Genomic DNA, 22,202 nt, shown 5'->3' on the forward strand with positions numbered 1-22,202 from the left:
TTTTCGTCAATAACTCCCGATCAAGCTGAGCTAGCAAGTCATGAAAGCCACCAATGGACTCAGGAAGACCTGTCAAATCGAATGATATGCGACATGACCTATTTCCACCAACTTCGTGACCTGGGGGCGCTGACCTGACCGTGACCTGAGGTCAACACCCTAAGTTGACCTGACCCAAACAAACAATATATCATTCGACGCGCCCGAGGAAGGCGAATACGATACTGCCAAACTCGCGGCTCTGCGTCCGTTTTTTGCGAAGTTATTCACCAAAAACTGAACCACACCTTGGGGCACTTGACCTGACCTCAGAGGTCACCGGTTGACCTAGGACCTTAAAATCGGGTACCAATCTCTGCGTTTCGTAACGGCGCACACGATCGTTTTTTCCGCGACGCGCTAGCTCCACCAGGGACGAAACGGCGAGGGGCGGGGTTCGTACTCGCCCCCCCCCCCCCTTCGGCCGGCGCATAGGTATGTAGAAAACCAATAGGTCCGGCGAGGGCTAACTAGGCTGTTTTCAAACGGTCTGATATTTCAGGTCATGGTTTGCCAACGGCCGGTGTGTTCAGGCTGTTTCATATGGCCTGACTGGGCCAGGCCGTTTGCAAACGGACAAAATTTTCATACGGCCTGCAACATATATTCAGATTTCAACATGTCGTAGCATCAAAAGCCAGAATTGCCCTTGGATGCCGTAAGGATCCTTTAAAAAATAAGTGACCCGATCTAAGGGGTCCGTCGGGTCCCGACTGACCCCTAAAGCCTGAAACAGACTCTTTCCGCAGTCAGGAAATCGCATGCGAGAGCTTATTCAAATACATGGAAGCACCCTCGCATCAATCGCACGCACCTTCCGCAAGCGATTGATGCGAGAAGAATTGCAATGCATTTGAATAGGCTCTCGCATGCGATTTCCTGAACGCGGAAAGAGTCTGTTTCAGCCTTTAGAGATTGGCCTGAGCTCTGACCGAAATAAGTATTTTACCGCTATTCGCGGAAAGGGGCCCTCATATGCTTCTTGTACAATAACCAAACAAAGCAAGTTTTTCAACGCAAACTCAGTGAGTGTTCCTAAAAATGTGTTGCGCATAACTATTCCGTGAATGAAAAATTGCCGGGTCATGTCAGGCCAGGCTACCAGAGCAAGTATGATACACTTCGAAAGGTAGGCTATTGAATAGCTGCCACATCGCTACCAAGTTAACAGCAGAAAGGAATTTCTAAGGGAACTACGCTATCAAAAGCTAGAACTTACCAACAATGAATAATTTTAACCCGCGCCCCAGTGCAGTGGCGGTCTCAGTCAACTTCGCCATAGTGGGGGGGGGGGGGGGATATGTTACCACCCACCTCTAACTCAAAAACTAAGAGTGCTAGAAAGACGCAGTAAAAAGCAGTCGATAGCTCTCAATGCGTACGTTTGAAAATATTACAGTCATTTTTCGTTTTAGAGCAATATTGGGGTCACCAGAGGTCATCAAAGATCCAAATTTGCGAATTGTCAATATATTTTTCAGAAGACATGTCATTATCTCAGGAACTATGATAGCTAGAAAAACGCATGGAAAGCTATCGATAGTTTTGGAACCTTCTTTGGGTAAGGTCTTCATCAAAAATGACCTCAGGTCAACGGTTTAGCCTCCAGAGGGCAAAAACTAAAAAATAGCTGTTTTTACGAAAAGCGTTTTATGTTTATTTGCTCATCACCAACAGGTACAGATAAAACCCGGTTACAGGTGAAGTCATGGATAAAAATAAGATAAATCTATATAAATACACGCAACCCTTCGGACGGACAAAAGCTCAATAAAAGCCAGCTTGTGCAGCATGGAGCCTTACAGAGGCCTTGTACACTGATATCGGAGAATAAAAGAAGTCTAGGGATGTGTTGTCTCTTAAAAGCTCATTGCACCTCGATGGGATACGGCAGAAGGTATTGTTTTTGATCGTTGCCACTCGAGCAAACGGCATATGCCAAAGAGCTGGGGACCTGTTGCGTCTGACAGGTGTCGACAGCTGAAACTGATGTAGCAGCTGAGGACAGTCAATGTGGCCGTGAAACACACCGTAAAGGAACATCAGGTCATTAAAAGTTATTTTCAACAATATCTTTTACCTAAAAATAAGCCACGACATTTCTATTGCCAGAATCGTGTTCCCCTCGCCGAAACGCGTCAAATAAACTATAATTTGACCTTGAAAGGTCAACTTGAAAATATGACCCCAGGTCAAGGTCATGACCTGACCGGAATAAGTCATGTTGCATATCAGTCGATGCGTCACGTCACGACAAACACAATGAGGCCATCCCCAGCGTTCTAAATCGAGAGTTATTGGCAAAAATCTGTTTGTAGCCTCAAATGACCTCGGATGACCTTCCTAGAGTCTATCAGCAAAAAAGACACCTTGGTCGTCACGGGTGGTCAAAATCATTGTGATTCTGAAATATTTGGACTGTTCCTATGCGTACACACGGATCTTGAGGCATTTTCATTTTTCTCCATTGACTTATAATGGAAAGGTCACGCAGGTCACGCGGTCACGTGGCCTGACCTTAGGTCACGGATATGAAAAATCCGAGATATACATATTATAGGCGCCTTAACATCATGCATAGATAACATGATTCATGTTATCTATGCATCATGCAATCCACCAAGTTTGAAACCTCTCTGACAAACACTGCAGGCTGGACAGTGGACATGATTGCAAATTTATTTTTTAGGCTTGGTCAGTTAACTTGACCTGGTGACCTGACCTGACATGACCTGGGGTCAAAAATTTCACACATTGTCCAAAATTAGGGGAGAGTGGGGAAAGATGCCCAGGGTTTGACTATGTCATATATTATTCGAAAATGACGATCGGAAAGCCAAAACTTCGAGTTTCAACGGAAGCCGACATCATTTTTCTCCAAAAATATCACTCTTTCGTGCATGAAATATGATAACTTTTTTTGCTATTAAGCATTTTCCTGAAGAAGTGAAAGGGGGCATCTTACCCCACAGGGTGGAAAAGACGCCCCCTGGCGTTGGGTAAGATGCCCCCTGCACTACAAGTGACATAAATAGGCACGTGAATCGTCTGAACGAATCAGTAGTCCCTTCGCGCCTGCAGTAGACACCAAACGTCATCATAAGGGCCCTCAAAAGTAGTCGTAAGGGGCTTCAGAGGTCATCGTTAGGGCCATCATAGTCCAGCGTGGCCAAACAAGCCTCCGTGGTGGCGTTCGGAGACCACTGTGGGGCCCTTCATGATGCTTGAGGGCCCTCGAGCCCACCGTGGGGACCTCAGATGCCAGCGCGGCCCGTGGAGCCAACGTGGGAGCCCTCCAAGGATGTCGTGAGGGGCCCTGGAACCAATAATGGGGCCCACAGAGGCCGTCGTGAGGGCTCTCAGAGAAAGATGCCGCCCAAAAAGTCGCTGTGTGGGCCGAGAGACCGGCATGGGGAGCACTCGACCGTACCGGACTCTCAATAGTCCCAGATCGGCTTTTGTCTCTCATCACAAGTATGTAATGAATGATTTGACGGGCTGCTTGAAGGACAGCCTACGGATTTAGGGGGGCGTCTTTCCCCATCAGGACAGGGGGCATCTTACCCCAAGGTACCGAAGTAACATTAAATCAGCACAATTTGTTAGCCATAAAACTACACCCTGAAACAAACTGTTTGGGACACAGTACACGCACGTTAATGTATCACGTCTATAGCAAGGGACGCAAAAATTATCTACCTTCTTTGATATTTACAATGTTTTGACGCCAAAATATTTTTTGAAAGTAGCAAATAAAAAACATGCAATCGCCAGCCAGCCGTTGCCCAACTGAGCTTTGCAAATTTTTGTGCGGTTAACAAGGCAGGCTTCCGCTTTACGCTAAGAACATTAATTTCCAGGTTCGATTCTTTGTTTCCCCGCTAGAGGGGGTGGGGCGTCTTTCCCACCCTGGGCATCTTACCCCACTCTCCCCTAATGTACATAAGGCTACTCAAAGCGGCGCGGCGCTACCCGCCGCAGTTTTTTATTCACACGCAAAAAAAAACGCGACAGGGTGGTAACATATGCCCCCCCCCCCCCACTGCACAATGGGACCGGAGCGAAAATTAGCGCGACATCGGTACTTTTTCATGTTTCGTGCACGCTTTTCCCATGAAAGGGATGATAGAATCATACAAATGGTAGTCGGTGTACTTTCTAAGCAATTTTTGATAAATTTTATTAACCTTCCAGGCGGTGGGGGGGGGGGGCATTTTTTTGCCCCCCTTTAGTTTTTTCGATATATCTCGAGAACCGCTGCGCCGATCGTCACCAAACTTTCAGTACCCTTCCGGGAGTAGCTAGCGCACATGGTGACCAAAAATTTTTCCAAAGGCTATGATAGGTTGGCCGCTAATGACGTCAGAGTGACGTCATTTTTGCCATTTTCGACCCAAAAAAGGTTTCGCGGGAAGAGCGGTCAGGCCTACAGGTTTAGAGATACAGAAAATGTTCCGGACATTAAAGGTGTGGAATCAAGAGGGCTACAAAACTGCTATTTCGGTTTTTCGAATTTTTTGGATTTTGACCCCCAAAAACCAAGAAATATATTTTTTGAAAATAATAGCCGAAAAATCCAAAAAGTTTTTTGAATTTCGAAAAACCCGGACCATATGTTATAGTTCCTACCGCCTTCTATCTACATACCAAATTTGAGATCAATACCTCTTTTTTTGGCCAAGTTTAGCGAAAAAACTGTTCAAAATTGATGACGTCAAATTTTCAAACTCAATTTTTAGCAATTTTAGACCTCTAAGCGCAAAACAAAGACCACCATTAGACTCCCCGTGACGAGCTGCATCAAATCGATACCCATTTTATGCAAAAATATCAACTTTGAAATTTGACCTTTTTTGACCTGACCTTGACCTGACCTCCACCAGAAAGTGACCTAAACCGCACCTGATGGTCTTATAACCAATACCATTGAGCTGGAAATGAAAAACTGGCCATAAAACATGCATCGCATAACCTTAGAAAAGTTGGGTTCACGTGTGGTGACCCTTGGTGACCTTTGGTGACCTGACCTGTGACCTGACCTGGTATGACCAGTGACCTCTAATAGCAACATATGTTCTACACAACTGACGCCTTATCGCTGAATTTCGACAAAATGCGTTTTACTCGGTGTTAGGTATAGCGCTTTCCCTAGAAGCCCCGTGAACGGTGAAACATTTTATCTTTGACCTGACCTGTGACGTCATCGGTGACCCCGAGGTCAATGAAATTTGGTTTCTGTTGACAAATTTGACAGGGCTATCGAACGCCGTTTGAATTTTCCGGATCCGTCCAGAAGTTTCGGAGATACGAGGGGGGGGGGCAAAAAATGCCCCCCCCCCCACCGCGCGGAAGGTGGCTGGGAGGCCCACCGCCTGCCGGGTTAATCAATCATTAGTAATTTAATTAATCAATTAATTAGTTAGTTAATTAATCAGTTGACCTGTGCTGACCTCCACTCGGTTCGGTCACGTGATAAGATGGCAACACCTGTCAGGTCAGGTCATGACGGCACCGGAAATTCCGATGAGCAAATAATGTAGCCACCAAAACCATGATGGGAATCTGGTGGCCCACATGACTATATAACAAATTAACCCTCACCGGACCTAATGGTTTTCTACATACGCGCCGGCCGAGGGGGGGGGGGGGCGGGTACGACCGCCTCTGACAGCTTCGTAACATGTTACGAAGGCACCAAAACTACTTCGTAAATGTTCAAATGGTTGCTAAATTCGAATTCAGCTCCAACAACTAGCCTAGAAACATGTAAAACCCGAAACAGTGAACCGAGGTCACCCGAGGTCACCAAACGTCAATGACCTGACCTGATCTTCAGGTGACCTTGACACCCACCCTAATGTATGGGAGCAACATCAAATCACATGTTTGAACGTTTGAAACCACGAAAAGCTTGCAAACGCGCGGCTAATGCGAGCCGACATACGCCGAATCGCGATTCCGGCCAAACATGGTCTCGGAAAAGAGGTCACAGGTCAAAGGTCATTTGGGTCAGGGTCATGAACTTTTCAGGGTAGGTGTAAAATTGATCAATGCGAGGGTACTGAAAGTTTCGTCGCGATCGGCCGCTTTTTACGCGAGTTATTCGCTAAAAACCTTAGGGGGGGTTGCATCAACCCCCGCCTGTGCCGGCGAGGGTTAAGGTCCTAGGTCAACCGGTGACCTCTGAGGTCAGGTCAAGTGCCTCAAGTTACGGTTCAGTTTTTGGTGAATAACTTCGGTCAGGTCAGCGCCCCCAGGTCACGAAGTTGGTCGAAAGAGGTCATGTCGCATATTATTCGATTTGGCAGGTCTTCCTGAGTCCATTGGTGGCTTTCCCGACTCGCTAGCTCAATTTGATCGGGAGTTATTGACGAAAAACTAATATGACCTTGATGACGTCATAAAGACGTCACGCAAGGTCAACATTGCAAAAGTGACGCATCTAACCTTGCAAGGATTGCATCAAATCACGATTCTGTGTGCTTGAGATAGTTGGAGATCGTTCCCGGCGCCAGAATAGCAGTTTTCATTTTTCCCCATTGACTTATAGTGGTGAGGTCACGAAAATGACCTGACCTCATATGACCTTTAGGAAAAATCCGAGACATACAAGTTGTGGGTCTCATAATGGATACTAGATCCTGTAAGTTTCATTTCCCTGTGACATCTCCTCTGGCAGTGAGGGCGTTACGAAGTTGCGACATCTGAAGACCGTGCAGAGGTTCACTTATGACGTCATAGGTCAGTGACCTGACCTTACCCAAAAATGCGGTTGGTGTCAAAGAATCCGGCTTGAATCAAAGATTAGGTATGCCAAGTTTCAGCTCTATATCTTCACTTTGTTCGGAGCTATCGCAAAAAAAAAACCTTTGGGGGGGGGGGGGGCGGCACGGACAAAACTTTAGTTGGCACTTGGCAACCTTGTAAAACTCCTGAGGTTCTGTTACTCACAGCTTCCGGCCGTCTTGCGGTAACCGCGCACGGGCAGCACCGGTGACCTGAAGTAAAAAAATGACCCTCATTTTCGCTGTGGCAGGCTGAGGCAGCTGAACTATACATTTTCTGAAAGGTAATTAATTAGTTAACACCATAAAGATAAAAGAAGAGCGGGACCTAGCGGGACTTTTTATATCGGCATTCCAGAATATCTATAACAGCAAAAGTAACTCACAATTTGAAAAGCATCTAAGGAAACTTAACATGTGAAGCGTATTTATATATTCCGTTATAAGTTTTTCTTTCCATCGTGAAACCCACGGTCTTAACTATCAGGCTAGACCCCGAAGATATTGATGAAGCCGTCTAATATATATTTTTTTTTTGCCTAAATTAGCTGTTACTTTTCTCCGTGCGAAAACGGGTCTACGATGCTTGTCAAGGAACTTTGTGTTTGGGCTGATGTGGCGTGGACGCTGTACACCATCACCATGGACGAAAAATATTTGCAGATTCGTGGTCCATGGACATTTCTGAACTATGTGACACATTTTAACTAAATTTGGGAAAGGTCGGCAAATCCACCAATGTCGCGCCAATTCCGGCGGTGGTCCCATCGTGGCACTGGGGTGAAGGTTAATGACCAATTCCGGTGCATTTGGGGGGGGGGGCTAATTTATATTGCCGCCCCTGGTGAGTTAACCCGCGCCCTGATGGGGGGGGGGCCATTTTGGCCCCCCCCTGTGGTTTTTCTTAAATAGCGAGAAAACGGCGGCGCGCAGCGCCGCCAAATTTTGGGTACCTTACCGGGCATCAATTTGACACCTTCACACAAAATTTCAAGTCACAGGTCACCTCAGGTCAGGAGTTATTGAGGTCAAACTGAGGTCATGTTCGAGCAAAAATGAGCAAAAAACATGACATCTTGAAACGCTCACCAATTCTACAGTTAACAAGCAATTTTAAAGTTCTTTATGTGGCTGTGTAGAGAAAAGACGGCGCTACAAAACTGCTATCTCGGATTTTCGAAATTTTGGGATTTTGACCCCCAAAAATCAAAAAAATTGATTTTTTTAGAAAAACTCAAAAAATTTCCAAAAAATTTTCGAATTTCGAAAAAACCGGAATATATGTGATAGTCCCTGCGCTCTTCGATATACATACCAAATTTTAGATCGATACCTCTTTTTTTGGCCAAGTTATAGCGAAAAAACTGTTAAAAATTGATGACGTCAAATTTTTGAACTCAATTTTTAGCAATTCTAGACCTCGTAGCGCAAAACGGAGACCACCATTGAACTCCCCGTGACAAGCTGCATCGAATCGATACCATTTTATGCAAAAATATCAACTTTGAAATTTGACCTAATTTGACCTGACCTTGACCTGACCTTGACCTGACCTTGACCAAAACGTGACCTAAGCTGGCCCTAAAGTCTGTCTGACCCACATAATCGCATTTGTCATGTAAAATGGACCATAAAACATGTATCACACGACACTTTCATATTGTGACCCCCCCAGTGACCTGACCTCTGTGACCTGACCTGATATCAGTGACCTCAAATAGCAAAATATGTGTTTGAAGAACATTTCTCCATCGATGATTTTCAATGAAATGCATTTTACTCGATTTTACAACGCATTTCTTGAAATGCCTGTAAACGGTGAAAATTCGACCTTTGACCTGACCTGTGACGTCATCGGTTTGACCGAGGTCAATGAAATTGGGTCACAAGGTAGTTCCCCGCTGGGGCTATCCAACACCGTTTACCGCTTGTCGCTATATTGCGTGGTTCTTGAGATCTGAGGGGGGGGCCAAAATGCCCCCCCCCCCATCAGACCGCGTTGCTCGGCAGACCCCATCTGGGCGCGGGTTAAGAATGGGGGGCCTTAGCCCCTGCCCGCCCCCCTGGATCCGCCAGTGAACAATATAACACAAATATGCCCTTACATATTCAAAATCGATTGTTCAGCTCTGCTGTGTGTGTACTACACAGTACACAGCATGGCCAGAAGTCGCTGTAAAGTGGCTCATGCTTTATAAGTGGAATGCCTACATATTGTACGAGTAGGTTGGGTTCGTATTTGCTGTGATGGAATGGACCCCTTCGGTCCAATGAGACCTTTGTGGGATGTGACATCGTATTAACACTATTATTGGCATCATTTATATCATATGCAATCCCACCAATGCGCTCATAAGCGGGCAGAAACTTTTCATACATCATGAGAACCGCAGATTTCGGGCAAACATATGACGGCACAGCTATATAAACTGAGGTAAAATATATCAGGATACACTAACCCTCGCCGGACCCATTGGTTTTCTACATACGCGCCGGCCGAGGGTGGGGGTGGGGGGGCGGGTACGACCCCCCCTCGCCGTTTCGCCCCTGGTGGAGCTAGCGCGTCGCGGAAAAAACGAGCGTGTGCGCCGTTACGAGACGCAGAGATTGGTACCCGATTTTAAGGTCCTAGGTCAACCGGTGACCTCTGAGGTCAGGTCAAGTGCCCCAGGGCACGGTTCAGTTTTTGGTGAATATCTTCGCAAAAAACGGCCGCAGAGCCGCGATTTTGGCAGCATCGTGTTCGCCTCGCTCAGGCGCGTCGAATGATATACTTTTTGTTCGGGTCAGGTCAACTTGGGGTGTTGACCTCAGGTCAAGGTCAGGTCAGCACCCCCAGGCCACGAAGTTGGTCGAAAGAGGTCATGTCGCATATCATTCGATTCGGCAGGTCTTCCTGAGTCCATTGGTGGCTTTCTCGACTCGCTAGCTCAATTTGATCGGGAGTTATTGACGAAAAACTAATATGACCTTGATGACGTCATAAATGACGTCACGGAAGGTCAACATTGCAAAAGTGACGCATCTAACCTTGCAAGGAGTGCATTAAATCACGATTCTGTGTGCTTGAGATAGTTGGAGATCGTTCCCGGCGCCAGAATAGCAGTTTTCATTTTTCCCCATTGACTTATAATGGTGAGGTCACGAAAATGACCTGACCTCATATGACCTTTAGGAAAAATCCGAGATATACAAGTTGTGAGACTCATAATGGATACTAGATCCTGCAAGTTTCATTTCCCTGTGACATCTCCTCTGGCAGTGAGGGCGTTGCGAAGTTGCGACATCTGAAGACCGTGCAGAGGTTCACTTATGACGTCATAGGTCAGTGACCTGACCTGACCCAAAAATGCGGTTGGTGTCAAAAGATGCGGCTTGGATCAAAGGTCAGGTATGCCAAGTTTCAGCTCTCTCTATCGCCAGCGTGTTCGGAGCTATCGCGAAAAAACCCTATGGGGGGGCGGCACCCGCCCCCCCCCCCCCTCGGCCGGCGAGGGCTAAAGGACATGATGTGGAGTTTGCTAATGTAATAAATAATAATTGAATGAGGACTTTACTCCACAAGAAATCGTTCGGGTCGGAGCTTCCGAATTGTATTCAATGATTCGAATTGTATTCAAATGATGCCAATTTGAACAGGAATTCAGGTGCTATGCTACAGGATCGCTGGCTACCCATTATCCGCAGTGGCTGCCGCTAAAAGCTTGTACGATTTTGACTTGTCTTTTTTATATATTTCACGCTCCCCCCCCCATTGGTTGTTGCATATGGCTACTTTTCTCGTGAACTTTATATCCTCCTTTTATTAACCCTCGCATGTGTGCGGCGTTTGCCAGCTTCTAATGTGTAGGGGGGGGGGGTCGGTTGGACCCCCCCTTGCCGTTTGGCCCCTGATCGAGCTAGAGCTTCGCGGAAAAAACGAGCGTGTTGCCCGTCACGAGAGGAAGCCGATGATACCCAATTTTAAGGTCCTAGGTCATTGGTTGACCTTCCAGGTCAGGTCAATGACCCAAAGTCGGGAAAATCGGAACCTGTTAGAAAGTCGTAAAGTGTGGCTGCTAAGGGGTTTTTCGGGGTGCTGATCACGAATATCGTGTTAGTTTTGATCACAGATGATGTCTTGAAGCATTTAGACCAGGTCGGGTCAGGTCAGGTCAGGTCAACCAGTAGGCGTCGTGACGGGTATTCGTAGTACGTGTCAACCGCCTCTGACAGCTTCGTAACATGTTACGAAGTCACCAAAACTACTTCGTAAGTGTTCAAATGGTTGCTAAATTCGAATTCAGCTCCAAAAACTAGCCTAGAAACATGTAAAACTCGAAAAAGTGACCCGAGGTCACCCGAGGTCACCAAAGGTCAATGACCTGACCTGACCTTCAGGTGACCTTGACACACACGGGAGTAACATCAAATCACATGTTTGAACGTTTGAAACCACGAAAAGCTTGCAAACACGCGGCTAGTGCGAGCCGACATACGCGAAATCGCGATTCCGGCCAAACATGGTCTCGGAAAAGAGGTCACAGGTCAAAGGTCATTTGGGTCAGGGTCATGAAATTTTCAGGGTAGGTGTAAAATTGATCAATGCGAGGGTACTGAAAGTTTCGTCGCGATCGGCCGCTTTTTACGCGAGTTATTCGCGAAAAACCATGGGGGGGGGTCCATCCGACCCCCCCCCCCTACACATGCGAGGGTTAATGTTATTTGTTGTGAATGTTCTAGCCTATTGATGGAGTGTTTTTGATCATTGCTATCATTTTTACTCTTTACCTATTGAATGATTTTCTTCGTCGTTTATAGTGTATTTTATATACCTGGTACCTTTGTTAGCCTATTACCTATTGATGTTGCATACATGTTAATATCACTTGCTATATATAGGTAGGTCTTTATTACTATTTATCACTTTATATAACCTTTGTTAATTAACAGATTTAGGTATAATTAGAATGTATATCGCCATAGACTACTACATACTACGATATGTAGTAGGCTATGATATCGCTTATGAGATATTTTCTTCTTTTTCATATATGTTAAATGTTCTATCATAGAATGTCACGTGCTATTTATCTATTTTACTATCTGTATTCTGTGACATGTCATTGTCTGCCAAAGACGAATCGCCCTAAATTTTGCGACCGATACCCCCGAACCCGATTACGATACGCTGACGAAGCTTTGTAATACAATTCGAAAGCTCCGACCCGAACGATTTCTTGTGGAGTAAAGTCCTCATTCAATTAGTATATATCAGGATAGTATAAATCAAATTATGTGGCCGAAGTATGTTGTATGGCGTAGGGATGTTACGCGTAATTTGATGGGCTTACCCGCTCTGCAAATATTCACAACTTTACAGGCCGCTGACCCACCCCCCCCCCCCCTCCCCTCCTCCCTCCTTGTCCCGGCGAGCGGTACGCCGGGAGAACTTACACGTGCATGGGGCCAGCCCGTTTTCCTCCCTCTTTAACCCTATTAGTGGCAGGCTCCTGGCTACCCCCTATTAGTGGCAGGGGGGGGGGGGGCTGTTTACGACCCCCCCCCTTGATATCTCGAGATCTAACGGGCCGATTTTCAAAATTCAAACGGCATTCGATTTCGCTCAACGTGATCTACATTTCTAAAAAATAAAAATTAAAAAATGTCAATAGGGGGGGGGGGTAGAGGGGGGTAAAAACGGGCAAATTGCAGATACATTTTAGACTGTTTATCACGGCCAGGTTTCTGAACCAATCTTAACGCAACTTTTGCCGATCGATAGAGAATGAACCAGGAATTCACATGGATCCTAAAAATATGCATTTTCAAAAATCATAGGCGGATACAGATCATTGAGATTGGGGGTGCACAAAAAGTATAGTAAATAAGGTTTTTGTTGGTACTGTTTCTAAAAAGGGTGGTAATGGTCTTGTTATGTTACAATTTTCTTATGAGAGAACGACTACAATTGTATTGGTCATGCATAGGCGGTGTCAGGGCACCTATGTTGGGAGGTAAAACATAACCCCCCTTTTTGGACGCCTGGATCCGCCTATTATAGCAAAAACGTGTCAAAAGAGGATGCACAATAACTGTATATGTTATCACATGATACCTTTCATTCACTGTTCGTAAAACTGGTGCAGCATCGTGATCTTCGCCCAAATGACTCGCTTCACGAATAGGACCCCCCAATTCCCAGTGCTCTGGAGCCGCCCCTGGTAAAGTTATGAACTTGAAATTTTCAGGGAATGTGCCCAATTTAGTTTTAGGAAAAGTCAGAAAATTTCAGCATCGTAGCTTCAGCGGTTTCGGAGATATTCCCGAAAAACCTGAGGGGTGGATAAAAACAACCCCCCCCTGCCACTAATAGGGTTAACCCACGAGCCGCTGGGGGGGGGCATAAAGTTGCCCCCCCTTTACGTTTTGTGAAATATCTCCGAAACCTGATGAGCTACGAACGTGAAACTTGGCATAGCTTCAAATGAACACCTAGGCAATGTTTGAGGAAAGTTTGGTGGTTGTAGCACCTTAGATGACGTCACAGTGACGTCATAAAGTTTTGTCGTTTTCCGATATGGACCGTTTCTGATGACGCTGAGCATGAAACTCGACTGTAAATGAACTAGACAGCGCCTGCTGTCATCCTAAAACATCTTACTACACTTCCATCTAGTTTCTGACCAATAATCGGCCCATTGTTTTGTTTTTGTTTTGTTGGGTTAGGCCCTTTCGGTCTGACAAGACCATTGCAGAGCCGGAAGGATGATAGGAATTAGGGGGAGACATTGGTCTGGGCAGGCACCCTAGTGAGTCGCCGGGGTTGAGCCCGTCCAGAGGACAGGCCACCCAGCCCCAAGGCACTCACTGCACCCGGCTACGGGGTGCGCTCCCTCGGGAGCAGCCCGCATGAGATAAAGTTGCCTGTCCAGTCCGGAGGGGGGTTGTGGCGTGGAGGAGAAGGATTTCAGTATCCTGAGGATAGAAGCACGGATAGGTGTCATCGGCCCTTTATATTCGGTCCCATATATGTGATGTATCGTGAGGAATTTGAGAGTCGCAAATCTATAATTTCACTTATGACGTCACTGTGACGTCATTTCAAATGGGATCGACACCAAATTTGGACACAACCTCGGCTAGGTATTCAGGAAGATGTGTGCAAAGTTTCGTTTCTCTATCTCTTCGCGTTGCGACGATATCGTCGCAGAAGTAAAAGGGGGGCAACTTTATGCCCCCCCCCCCAGGCCGGCGGGTGGCGCGGAGGCCCAGCGGCCGCCGGGTTAAACCTTACCTCGTTTGCCTTCCGACCGAGCCACCCTCTGTCCCTTCACATTCCGATCCTAATTAGGGTCACCGCACCTGCCTGACGGACTGTCAACCACCCAGCGGGCGGTCGGTCCTGACGGGTCGGTGCTTACACGCAGAATATCGATATCATTGTACGAGAGAAATATTGATTCAAAATGTTTTTGATTCTTGTATATGTGCTGTAAATAAATGTTTCGATCTTAAAAAGCAACTACCCTCCGTAAATCACCCGGTCCTGTCAAGTCGGTGGGGTGTCATGGTCCTGACGAGTGAGCGCTTACAAGTAGGGGTGTGTGTGTGTGTGTGGCCGGCCAGGTGTCAGATCTGGGTGCGTGTGCGTGTCAGCCGTCTGCCGTACTCTGTACTGTGTACTGTGTGTGTGTGTGGCCGGCCAGGTGTCAGATCTGGGTGCGTCTGGTGCGCCGCGCCGCGCTGCTCTTTCTGCTCGGGCTGGTGGTCAACTCCGGCTCGGCGCAGAGCGGCTGGTCGGCCGGCGGCCTGCGTGTGCCGGGCGTACTGCAGCGGTTCGCCGTCTGCTCACTGGTGATCGGCACTCTGCAGCTGCCGGCGCTGAGCGCGGCCCAGCCGCTGACCCAGGTCAGAGCCGCCGGCCGTGGACGGGGGGGGGGAGGAGCTCTGTGCTGTTCTCTGACCCGCTCTCTGCTGTGGGGCGTGTTGTGTTGTCTGTTCTGAGCTGGTGTTGTCGGCCGGCAGGGCTGGCGGCTGGCCTGGCTGCGCGACGTGACCTGCTGCTGGGCTCAGTGGCTGGCCGTGGCGCTGCTGGCGGCCGCGCACACGGCCATCACGCTGCTGCTGCCGGTGCCCGGCTGTCCGCGGTACGTCCCTCACCGGAGAGGCGCGCTCAGTCTCACAGCCGCCAGAGATGGTCGGCGCCGGCTCTCCCATGCTCTCTGTGCCGCCGACCTCCCGGCCCCAGCAGGGCTAGATGGCGTGCGGGAGCGTCCACCGTACTCCCTCTGTGCCCCCGTGCTCAGCGGGGCAGGGTAGGCTGGGGCAGTTTGAACATATTTTTACGTCTTCTCCGTCGTACGAAATTCCAGCTCAGTCCTGGCCGAAGAGAAACTTCAGTAGCGCAAGTGTCTACTTTCACCATGCAAGCCTCATTTTTGGACAAGCCGAGCACACCTTGAAAAGCATGGCCTCACTTCTCCACCAAATCACGGTGTGTTCAAATTGCCCCACCGTGGGGTAATTTGAACATACTGCCTTGGCATGCCATAAAAACGATAATCTCGCCAGCACCGATGTTGTTTGATCCATAAACAGAACAATGCTAAACATACCTTCATTTGAAAAATCGACAGAACAACAAAAATAACGGTTGCAGAGAATCCATATCTGCACGCTGCACACCGCTCAGTTGGCAAAAGTCGCCTCTCTTCAATTAACAGAACGTTTATCACTTCCGGTCGATACAAACCCTCCCAACCTTACTTCATCTGTTATGTATGATTTCAAACTTTTACGACTAGACATTGTAATTCAACGTACGTTTTTCGGCTACTACGCGTTCTTGCAAGCGTGCGCTGTGTTCTGGCCTCTAGTCGTTTATTGTTTTCGTTTCGAATTTTCGACCTTCTCATCGAGGCTGTTGTCAGATTGTTGTATGTTTCTTGACAATGGCCTCGTTGCGAAGGTCGAAAATTCGAAACGGAAACAATAAATGACTAGTAGTCGAAAAAAAACTTACGTTAAATTTCATCTGTTATGTAGTTATAAATGGACAAGTATTGTATCGAGAGTACATGAACCTCCAGGCTCCACGAATACTATTAAAACAGTTACATTTAAGGCGTACCGGTTTCGTCTATTGACTTCTTCAGCGCCGTATGAAACAAGGAACAAGAAAACAGCATTTAGTTTGGTTCATCTCTTGCTTGGGCAGCAGTTGATTCGTGGCGATACTGCGGCGGCGGCAAACAGATAACTACGAACGACAACAGCAGCAGGAGACCAATTGACGACGGACACGACACTGGTGACGGTGACGGGTACCGGTGTCACCCACTATGGTCGAGTCTGCGTGTCCGGTGTCGTGGCTTACCTACAAGCACGAAGGTTCTCTTGCGCGGCTTTTTGGAAAACTCTGCAGTGCGGTCTAGGAGTGAACTCTGCAGTTTTCAAAAACTCGTCATTTCTTTCCATGCAACGACATAATATGAGGACGCCTTTAGGGCCCAAAGGGGCGCCCCAAATTTAAAGGTACAGGAAAATGGGCTTGACCTAAATGCCCGCGTATGCTGGATACGCCTGTGCTCTGGAGGCTGAGGGGCGCCATGTTTTTTTCGTAATGGGGCGCCCAATCGCCTGTGATCTTTAATGGGGCGCCTGTAAAGCTTAGCTTTGCAGATCAGCATCCGTGGTGTTGACTTGTGTGCCGAGTGCTCTGCCCCCTGGAAGGGGCGCCATCGTTCAGAGGGGCGCCGAATATTCTTGAGAGGTGCCAGTAATATTGAATGGGGGCGCCGGATGTTCTGGAGGGGCGTCAGTGATATTGAATGGTGCGCCAGATGCTCTGAATGGGACGCCAGCGATAATGAATGGGGCGCCCACTCGCCCGTGAACTTCAATGGGGTGCCTGATACGTGAGACGTGTCGGTGGTGTTGAATGGCGTGCCAAGTGATCAAGAAGTGACTTGATCAAGAAGCCGAGTGACTTCTTGATCACTTGGCACGCCATTCAACACCACCGACACGTCTCACGTATCAGGCACCCCATTGAAGTTCACGGGCGAGTGGGCGCCCCATTCATTATCGCTGGCGTCCCATTCAGAGCATCTGGCGCACCATTCAATATCACTGACGCCCCTCCAGAACATCCGGCGCCCCCATTGAATATTACTGGCACCTCTCAAGAACATTCGGCGCCCCTCTGAACGATGGCGCCCCTTCCAGAGGGCAGAGCACTCGGCACACAAGTCAACACCACGGATGCTGATCTGCAAAGCGTAACACGCGCCCCTTTAAAGATCACAGGCGATTGGGCGCCCCATTAAGAAAAAAAAACATGGCGCCCCTCAGCCTCCAGAGCACAGGCGTATCCAGCATACGTGGGCATTCAGGTCAAGCCTATTGTCCTGTTACTTTAAATTTGGGGCGCCCCCTTTGGCCCTAAAGGCGTCCTCATATTATGCCGTTGCATGGAAAGAAATGACGAGTTTTTTTTTTAATTGCAGAGTTCACTCCTAGACCGCACTGCAGAGTTTTCCAAAAAGCCGCGCAAGAGAACCTTCGTGCTTGTAGGTAAGCCACGACACCGGACACGCAGACTCGACCATAGTGGGTGACACCGGTACCCGTCACCGTCACCAGTGCCGTGCCCGTCGTCAATTGGTCTCCTGCTGCTGTTGTCGTTCGTAGTTATCTGTTTGCCGCCGCCGCAGTATGGAGTCGAAAGTAATATACATATGCACATGCATGTTAAAGCTAGGTACTAATATATTAGTCTCAATCAGCATTTAGGCATCCTGAAAAAAAAAAACAGATAAAGTGATCGTGAACAATGCATGGAAATCAAACGATGCATTACAAATTCAGGGGGGTAAGGAGGGGGAGGGGTGTGAGTGGGGGGGGGGGGGGCATGGCAAACACTAGTTTGGTTCATCTCTTGCTTGGGCAAAAGTTGATTCGTGGCGATATTGTGCCAATGAACGCCGCTGCCAGGACAATGCAGCTAACACCGGCATTGCAGTCTCCATTATGCCCTATGGGGCAAACTTCGAGGCCTTTGAGGCAGACGCAAACGTTGAGCTAGGAAGCTGAAATTTTGCATACTTCTTATTGGGCCAACAAGCAATGGGAAAACACCAGGGGAGCTGGTCTTCCAAAAACTTTATAAAATTTGACGGGGCCTAAGCTACACCAATTGATCGATTGCCTTGATTTTTTCAGCGATTGATTAAAGCAACATTATCTATAAAATTTATATCTCGGAATTTTGATATCGGTGACCTAAGGTCAGGTCAATTTTGCGGCCTCTCCATTATAAGTCAATGGGAGAAAAATAAAAGCGTCTGTTTTGCCCGAACGCTATTCTAGACACTCTCAAACATCGAAATGTTGGTAAAATTGACACACTGAACCGGAATATGGCAACTGTGACCTCTCGTTATGTCCCCGAGGTCATCTCAGGTCACGAACAGAATCTAACAGTTTTTCGCTAATAACTTCTGATAGAGGCGTGCTAGAGCGCTGAAAACGCTTTAGATGTGTTCGGCTCGACGTTGCGGATCGACTGATATGCAACATGACCTTTTCCGGTCAGGTCATGACCTTGACCTGAGGTCAAATTTTCAAGTTGACCTTTCAAGGTCAAATTTTAGTTCAATCGACGCGTCTCGACGAGGGGAACACGATGCTGGCAAAAGTAATGTCATGGCTCTTTGAAGTCAAAAGTTATTGCCGAAAAAGAAAACGTTTTTCGTAAAAACGGCTATTTTTGGAGTTTTTGCCCTCTGCAGGCTAAACCGTTGACCTGAGGTCAAATCTGAGAACATTACTCAGAAAGGTCTGTAAAAGGGCTATCGAATGCACTTTTCCGCGGCGCTGTAGCTCTATCGGTTCCCGAGATAGCCGTCGGCAGTTTCCAAAATGTTGAAATAGTCAACATTTTACCTTTGGTGACCTCTGTTGACCTGACCTTTGACCTGACCCAAAAAATGACCGAAGTGTTTTCGTCCTTATTTTGGACGTTCTTTCGATTGCCGCTTACGGCGTGTCGCTACGTGGCCCAGGAGCCGAGACCGTTCAGACACCCCCCCCCCCCCCGGCCCGGCGCGGAATCTCAGAGCACCGGCCCGGCGCGGGCTTAAGCTATTTTGCCATATTTAAAAACAGGTTTCAAAAGCAAATTTCTTAGATTGAAGGCACTTATCAGTTCATTGTACAACAAAAGCCGTTGCGTATTAGGCGCTAGGAAGATTTCGCGCTGCAATGAAGTTGCAACGACGTGTTGTTGGGTGTTTTTACTTGCGAAATTGATTTTTTACAGTGTGCGTCAACATATTTATTCCCTGTACCTTTAAACCCCATTCATATGATAGCTGGGGCATTCCACGATAGATCGTACCAGGCCCGTCACCCTCATCTCTTAAGATTTTAATGAAAATCGGTCCTAGGGGCATAGGCCCCAAAGACGCCTGGCAAAATATCATACTTCTCAGTTCAAAACTTTTTGAGTTATATTGCATTACATTTTTTAACTTCGGTTTGTAACGGTGAGTTTGATGGCCTATAACTCAAGAACGGTTTAAGCAACCAACAAAACGTAAACAACACTAAGCTTGCGATGAATCAAAAATTAATATTACTATTAAAAGATTCCAAAGAAAAAATTTCATTGTTGAGCAAAAACCTTAATCTTTTTTCATCTGCCTCTAATGACTTTTGGGACCAAAATTTTTAACATTTTTATTTTTTCAAAATAAATTTCATGTCATTGCAAATCGACATGCAAAAAATTAGAAAGGTGTTCTTTCTATAAGTTCCTCATTTTCCCGCAAACAAAATGGGTTTCGGAGGGGTTGATACGACCCCAGCACGCCGTTTCGCTTCTAATAGAGCTAGAGCCTCGCGGAAAAAAAACGAGCGTGTGTGCCGTTACAAGTCGCAGCGATTGGTACCCGATTTTAAGGTCTCAAGTTAACCGGTAGCGTCTGAGGTCAGGTCAAGTGACTGAAGTTACGGGTTCGGTTTTTAGTAAATAACTTCGCAAAAAATGGCCGCAGAGCCGCGATTTTGGCATCAATGTGTTTGCCTAGCTCAGGTGCATCGAATGGTTTACTATTTGCTAGGGTGAGGTCAACTTAAGTAGTTGACCTCGGGTCAAGGTCAGGTCAGATCCCCTCAGGTCACGAAGCTGGGCAAAGGGTATCATATGGCATATCATTCGATTTGGAAGGTCTTCCCAAGTCCATTGGTGGCTTTCCCGACTCTCTAGCTCCATTTGATCGGGAGTTATTGACGAAAAACTCGTACGACCCTAATGACGTCACGCAAGGTTAACAATGCAAAAGTGAAGCTGGACTTTGCAAGGAGTGCATGAAATCACGATACCATGTACGTGAGATAGTTTTAGGTCATCCTCGGCCCCCAACTAACAGTTTTTATATTTCCCCATTGATTTATAACAGTGATGTCACGTGACCGACCTGAACTCATGTAACCTTAAAAAATTCCCAGACATAAAAGTTGTGAGAGCTCTGGAGGACACCATGTATGCGTCCTGTAACTTTCATCTCGGACACCTATGGTCATTAGCGTCCAAAACAATGTCAGAACCAAACAGCCTTTTTCACCCTCGCGCTTATAGGAAAGAGGGTTGGATGAACCCTCTTTTCACTTTTTCAGATGTCTCAGACTTCAATTGAAATTTCAGTAACCCGTGATGTCACTAGCCAGCTTTACCACGCCATTTGTAAGCTCCCCTCCCGAAATCACTATTCGAAATCGTTATCGTCACGTAAAATAAATACAATTATAGAAAGAACACCTTCCTAATTTTTTGCATACTTCTTAACAATGAGCCAAATATTTTTTCTTAAAGAAATAAAAATTCAAAAAAATTTGGTCCCAAAGTCCAAAAAATACAAATGAAAGAAAACTCGATATGTCATATATCAAAAATAACGTATTTTTCGAAATTTCAAAAATACATATTAATCTCTGTTTCATTGCAAGTTCAATGTTATATAATATTTGGCATTTGAATAATTTGTCTTAGAGTTACAGCCCGCCAAACTTAGCGCTGCAAAGCAAGATCCAAAAAAATGTTATACACCATAACTCAAAAAATGCTTATCTGATAAGCCTGAAATTGTTACAGGTGGATTCAGAGCCCCTGATTACCCCTGAGACCAATTCTCGTCAAATTCCGAGAGATGAGGGTGTCAAATTGGAAAAAAGTGGTACGATCTATCGTGGAATGCCCCAGCTCTGTTAGTTACGATAATTTCCCTCATTGGTCTTATTGTTGTGCCGCTTATGGATTTTCCATAATTTTGTGTTATTCATATTATGTTAAAATTGCCCCACCTCACAGTGGGATTTTTCGATCTAACGCGCGTTATTAAAAAAAACATTTTTTTGTTTTTTGTTTATTTTTTTGCGTCAGTGGGGCTAAGCAATGTTTGAATTTTTCATATATGGTATTGTGTTATCTGTGTATCTACTCTACAGCCAGGCACGTATGCAGGATTTCGCTCAGGGAGAGGCGACAGCCAAGAAGGGCCCGGAGGTCAGCTCAAGGGAGCCCCACGGCGACTGCCTATCCTGGTGTGAAAAAAAAATCGAGGTCAAAAACAGTAAATATACGATAGAATTCGAGATGTTGTAAATGAAATGCATTGTCTTGCGTTTGTCAACCTTGATAAAATGTTTGCAGTTAACTTCAGTTGAAGATCGTTTTTGCAATTCACTTCCTTTGAAGTTCGTTAACCCACGGCCACGCCGTGCTGGGGGGAGCGTTTTCACGACTCCCCTCAGGTTTTTCGTGAATATTTGTGTACACCTGTTCATACTTTTTTCCGCACATGCTGTGAAAATTTCAGACCTGGGTCGTTTAAGGTCAGGTCACCAGGTCACGTTAAGTGACCTTACCTCAGAAAAAGTTCAAAGGCTTGCTAATCTAAACCCTCTAAAACATCGGTTCATAAGTAAACATGACACACTGAATCAGAAATTTGCACCTGTGATCCCTGTGTGCCCCCGAGGGCATCTCAGGTCATGAAAGGTCACCAGCAGTTTTTTTACTATAACTTTTGATAGAAACGTGCTAGAGGGGTGAAGTCAGTTGTGTTCAGCTCGACGATACGGATCGACTGATATGCAACATGATCCTTTCCGGTCTGGTCATGACCTTGGCCTGAGGGCCTGAGGTCAATTTTCAAAATGGCTCTTCAAGGTCAACGTACCTATAGCTCATTCGACGCGACTCGACATCACCATTAAAATGCAAAAAGTTAAAAGGGATAAAAGTCAAATGGAAGAAAGTCGAAATGTATTAAAGTCAAAACGTCAAGAAGTCAAAAGTCTAAAGTCATCTTTTTGCTTATTTGACTTTCTGCT

At 46.6% G+C, this 22,202-nt stretch overlaps 1 protein-coding gene across 1 annotated transcript in view; it reads left to right on the forward strand.

Annotated features, from left to right (window-relative positions):
- Positions 1 to 22,202, forward strand: part of LOC122375026 (heparan-alpha-glucosaminide N-acetyltransferase-like) — a gene marked incomplete at its 3' end in the record, with an annotated part of 88,945 nt that overhangs the window by 64,175 nt on the left and 2,568 nt on the right. The window contains exons 6-7 of the mRNA XM_043354167.1: positions 14,513 to 14,714; positions 14,832 to 14,953. Coding sequence (XP_043210102.1) covers positions 14,513 to 14,714; positions 14,832 to 14,953 — 324 coding nt within the window. The remainder of the gene's footprint in view (positions 1 to 14,512; positions 14,715 to 14,831; positions 14,954 to 22,202) is intronic.

Source organism: Amphibalanus amphitrite, unplaced genomic scaffold, assembly GCF_019059575.1.
Source record: "Amphibalanus amphitrite isolate SeventyFive unplaced genomic scaffold, NRLGWU_Aamphi_draft 001760F_arrow, whole genome shotgun sequence".
Taxonomy (NCBI): Eukaryota; Metazoa; Arthropoda; class Thecostraca; order Balanomorpha; family Balanidae; genus Amphibalanus; species Amphibalanus amphitrite.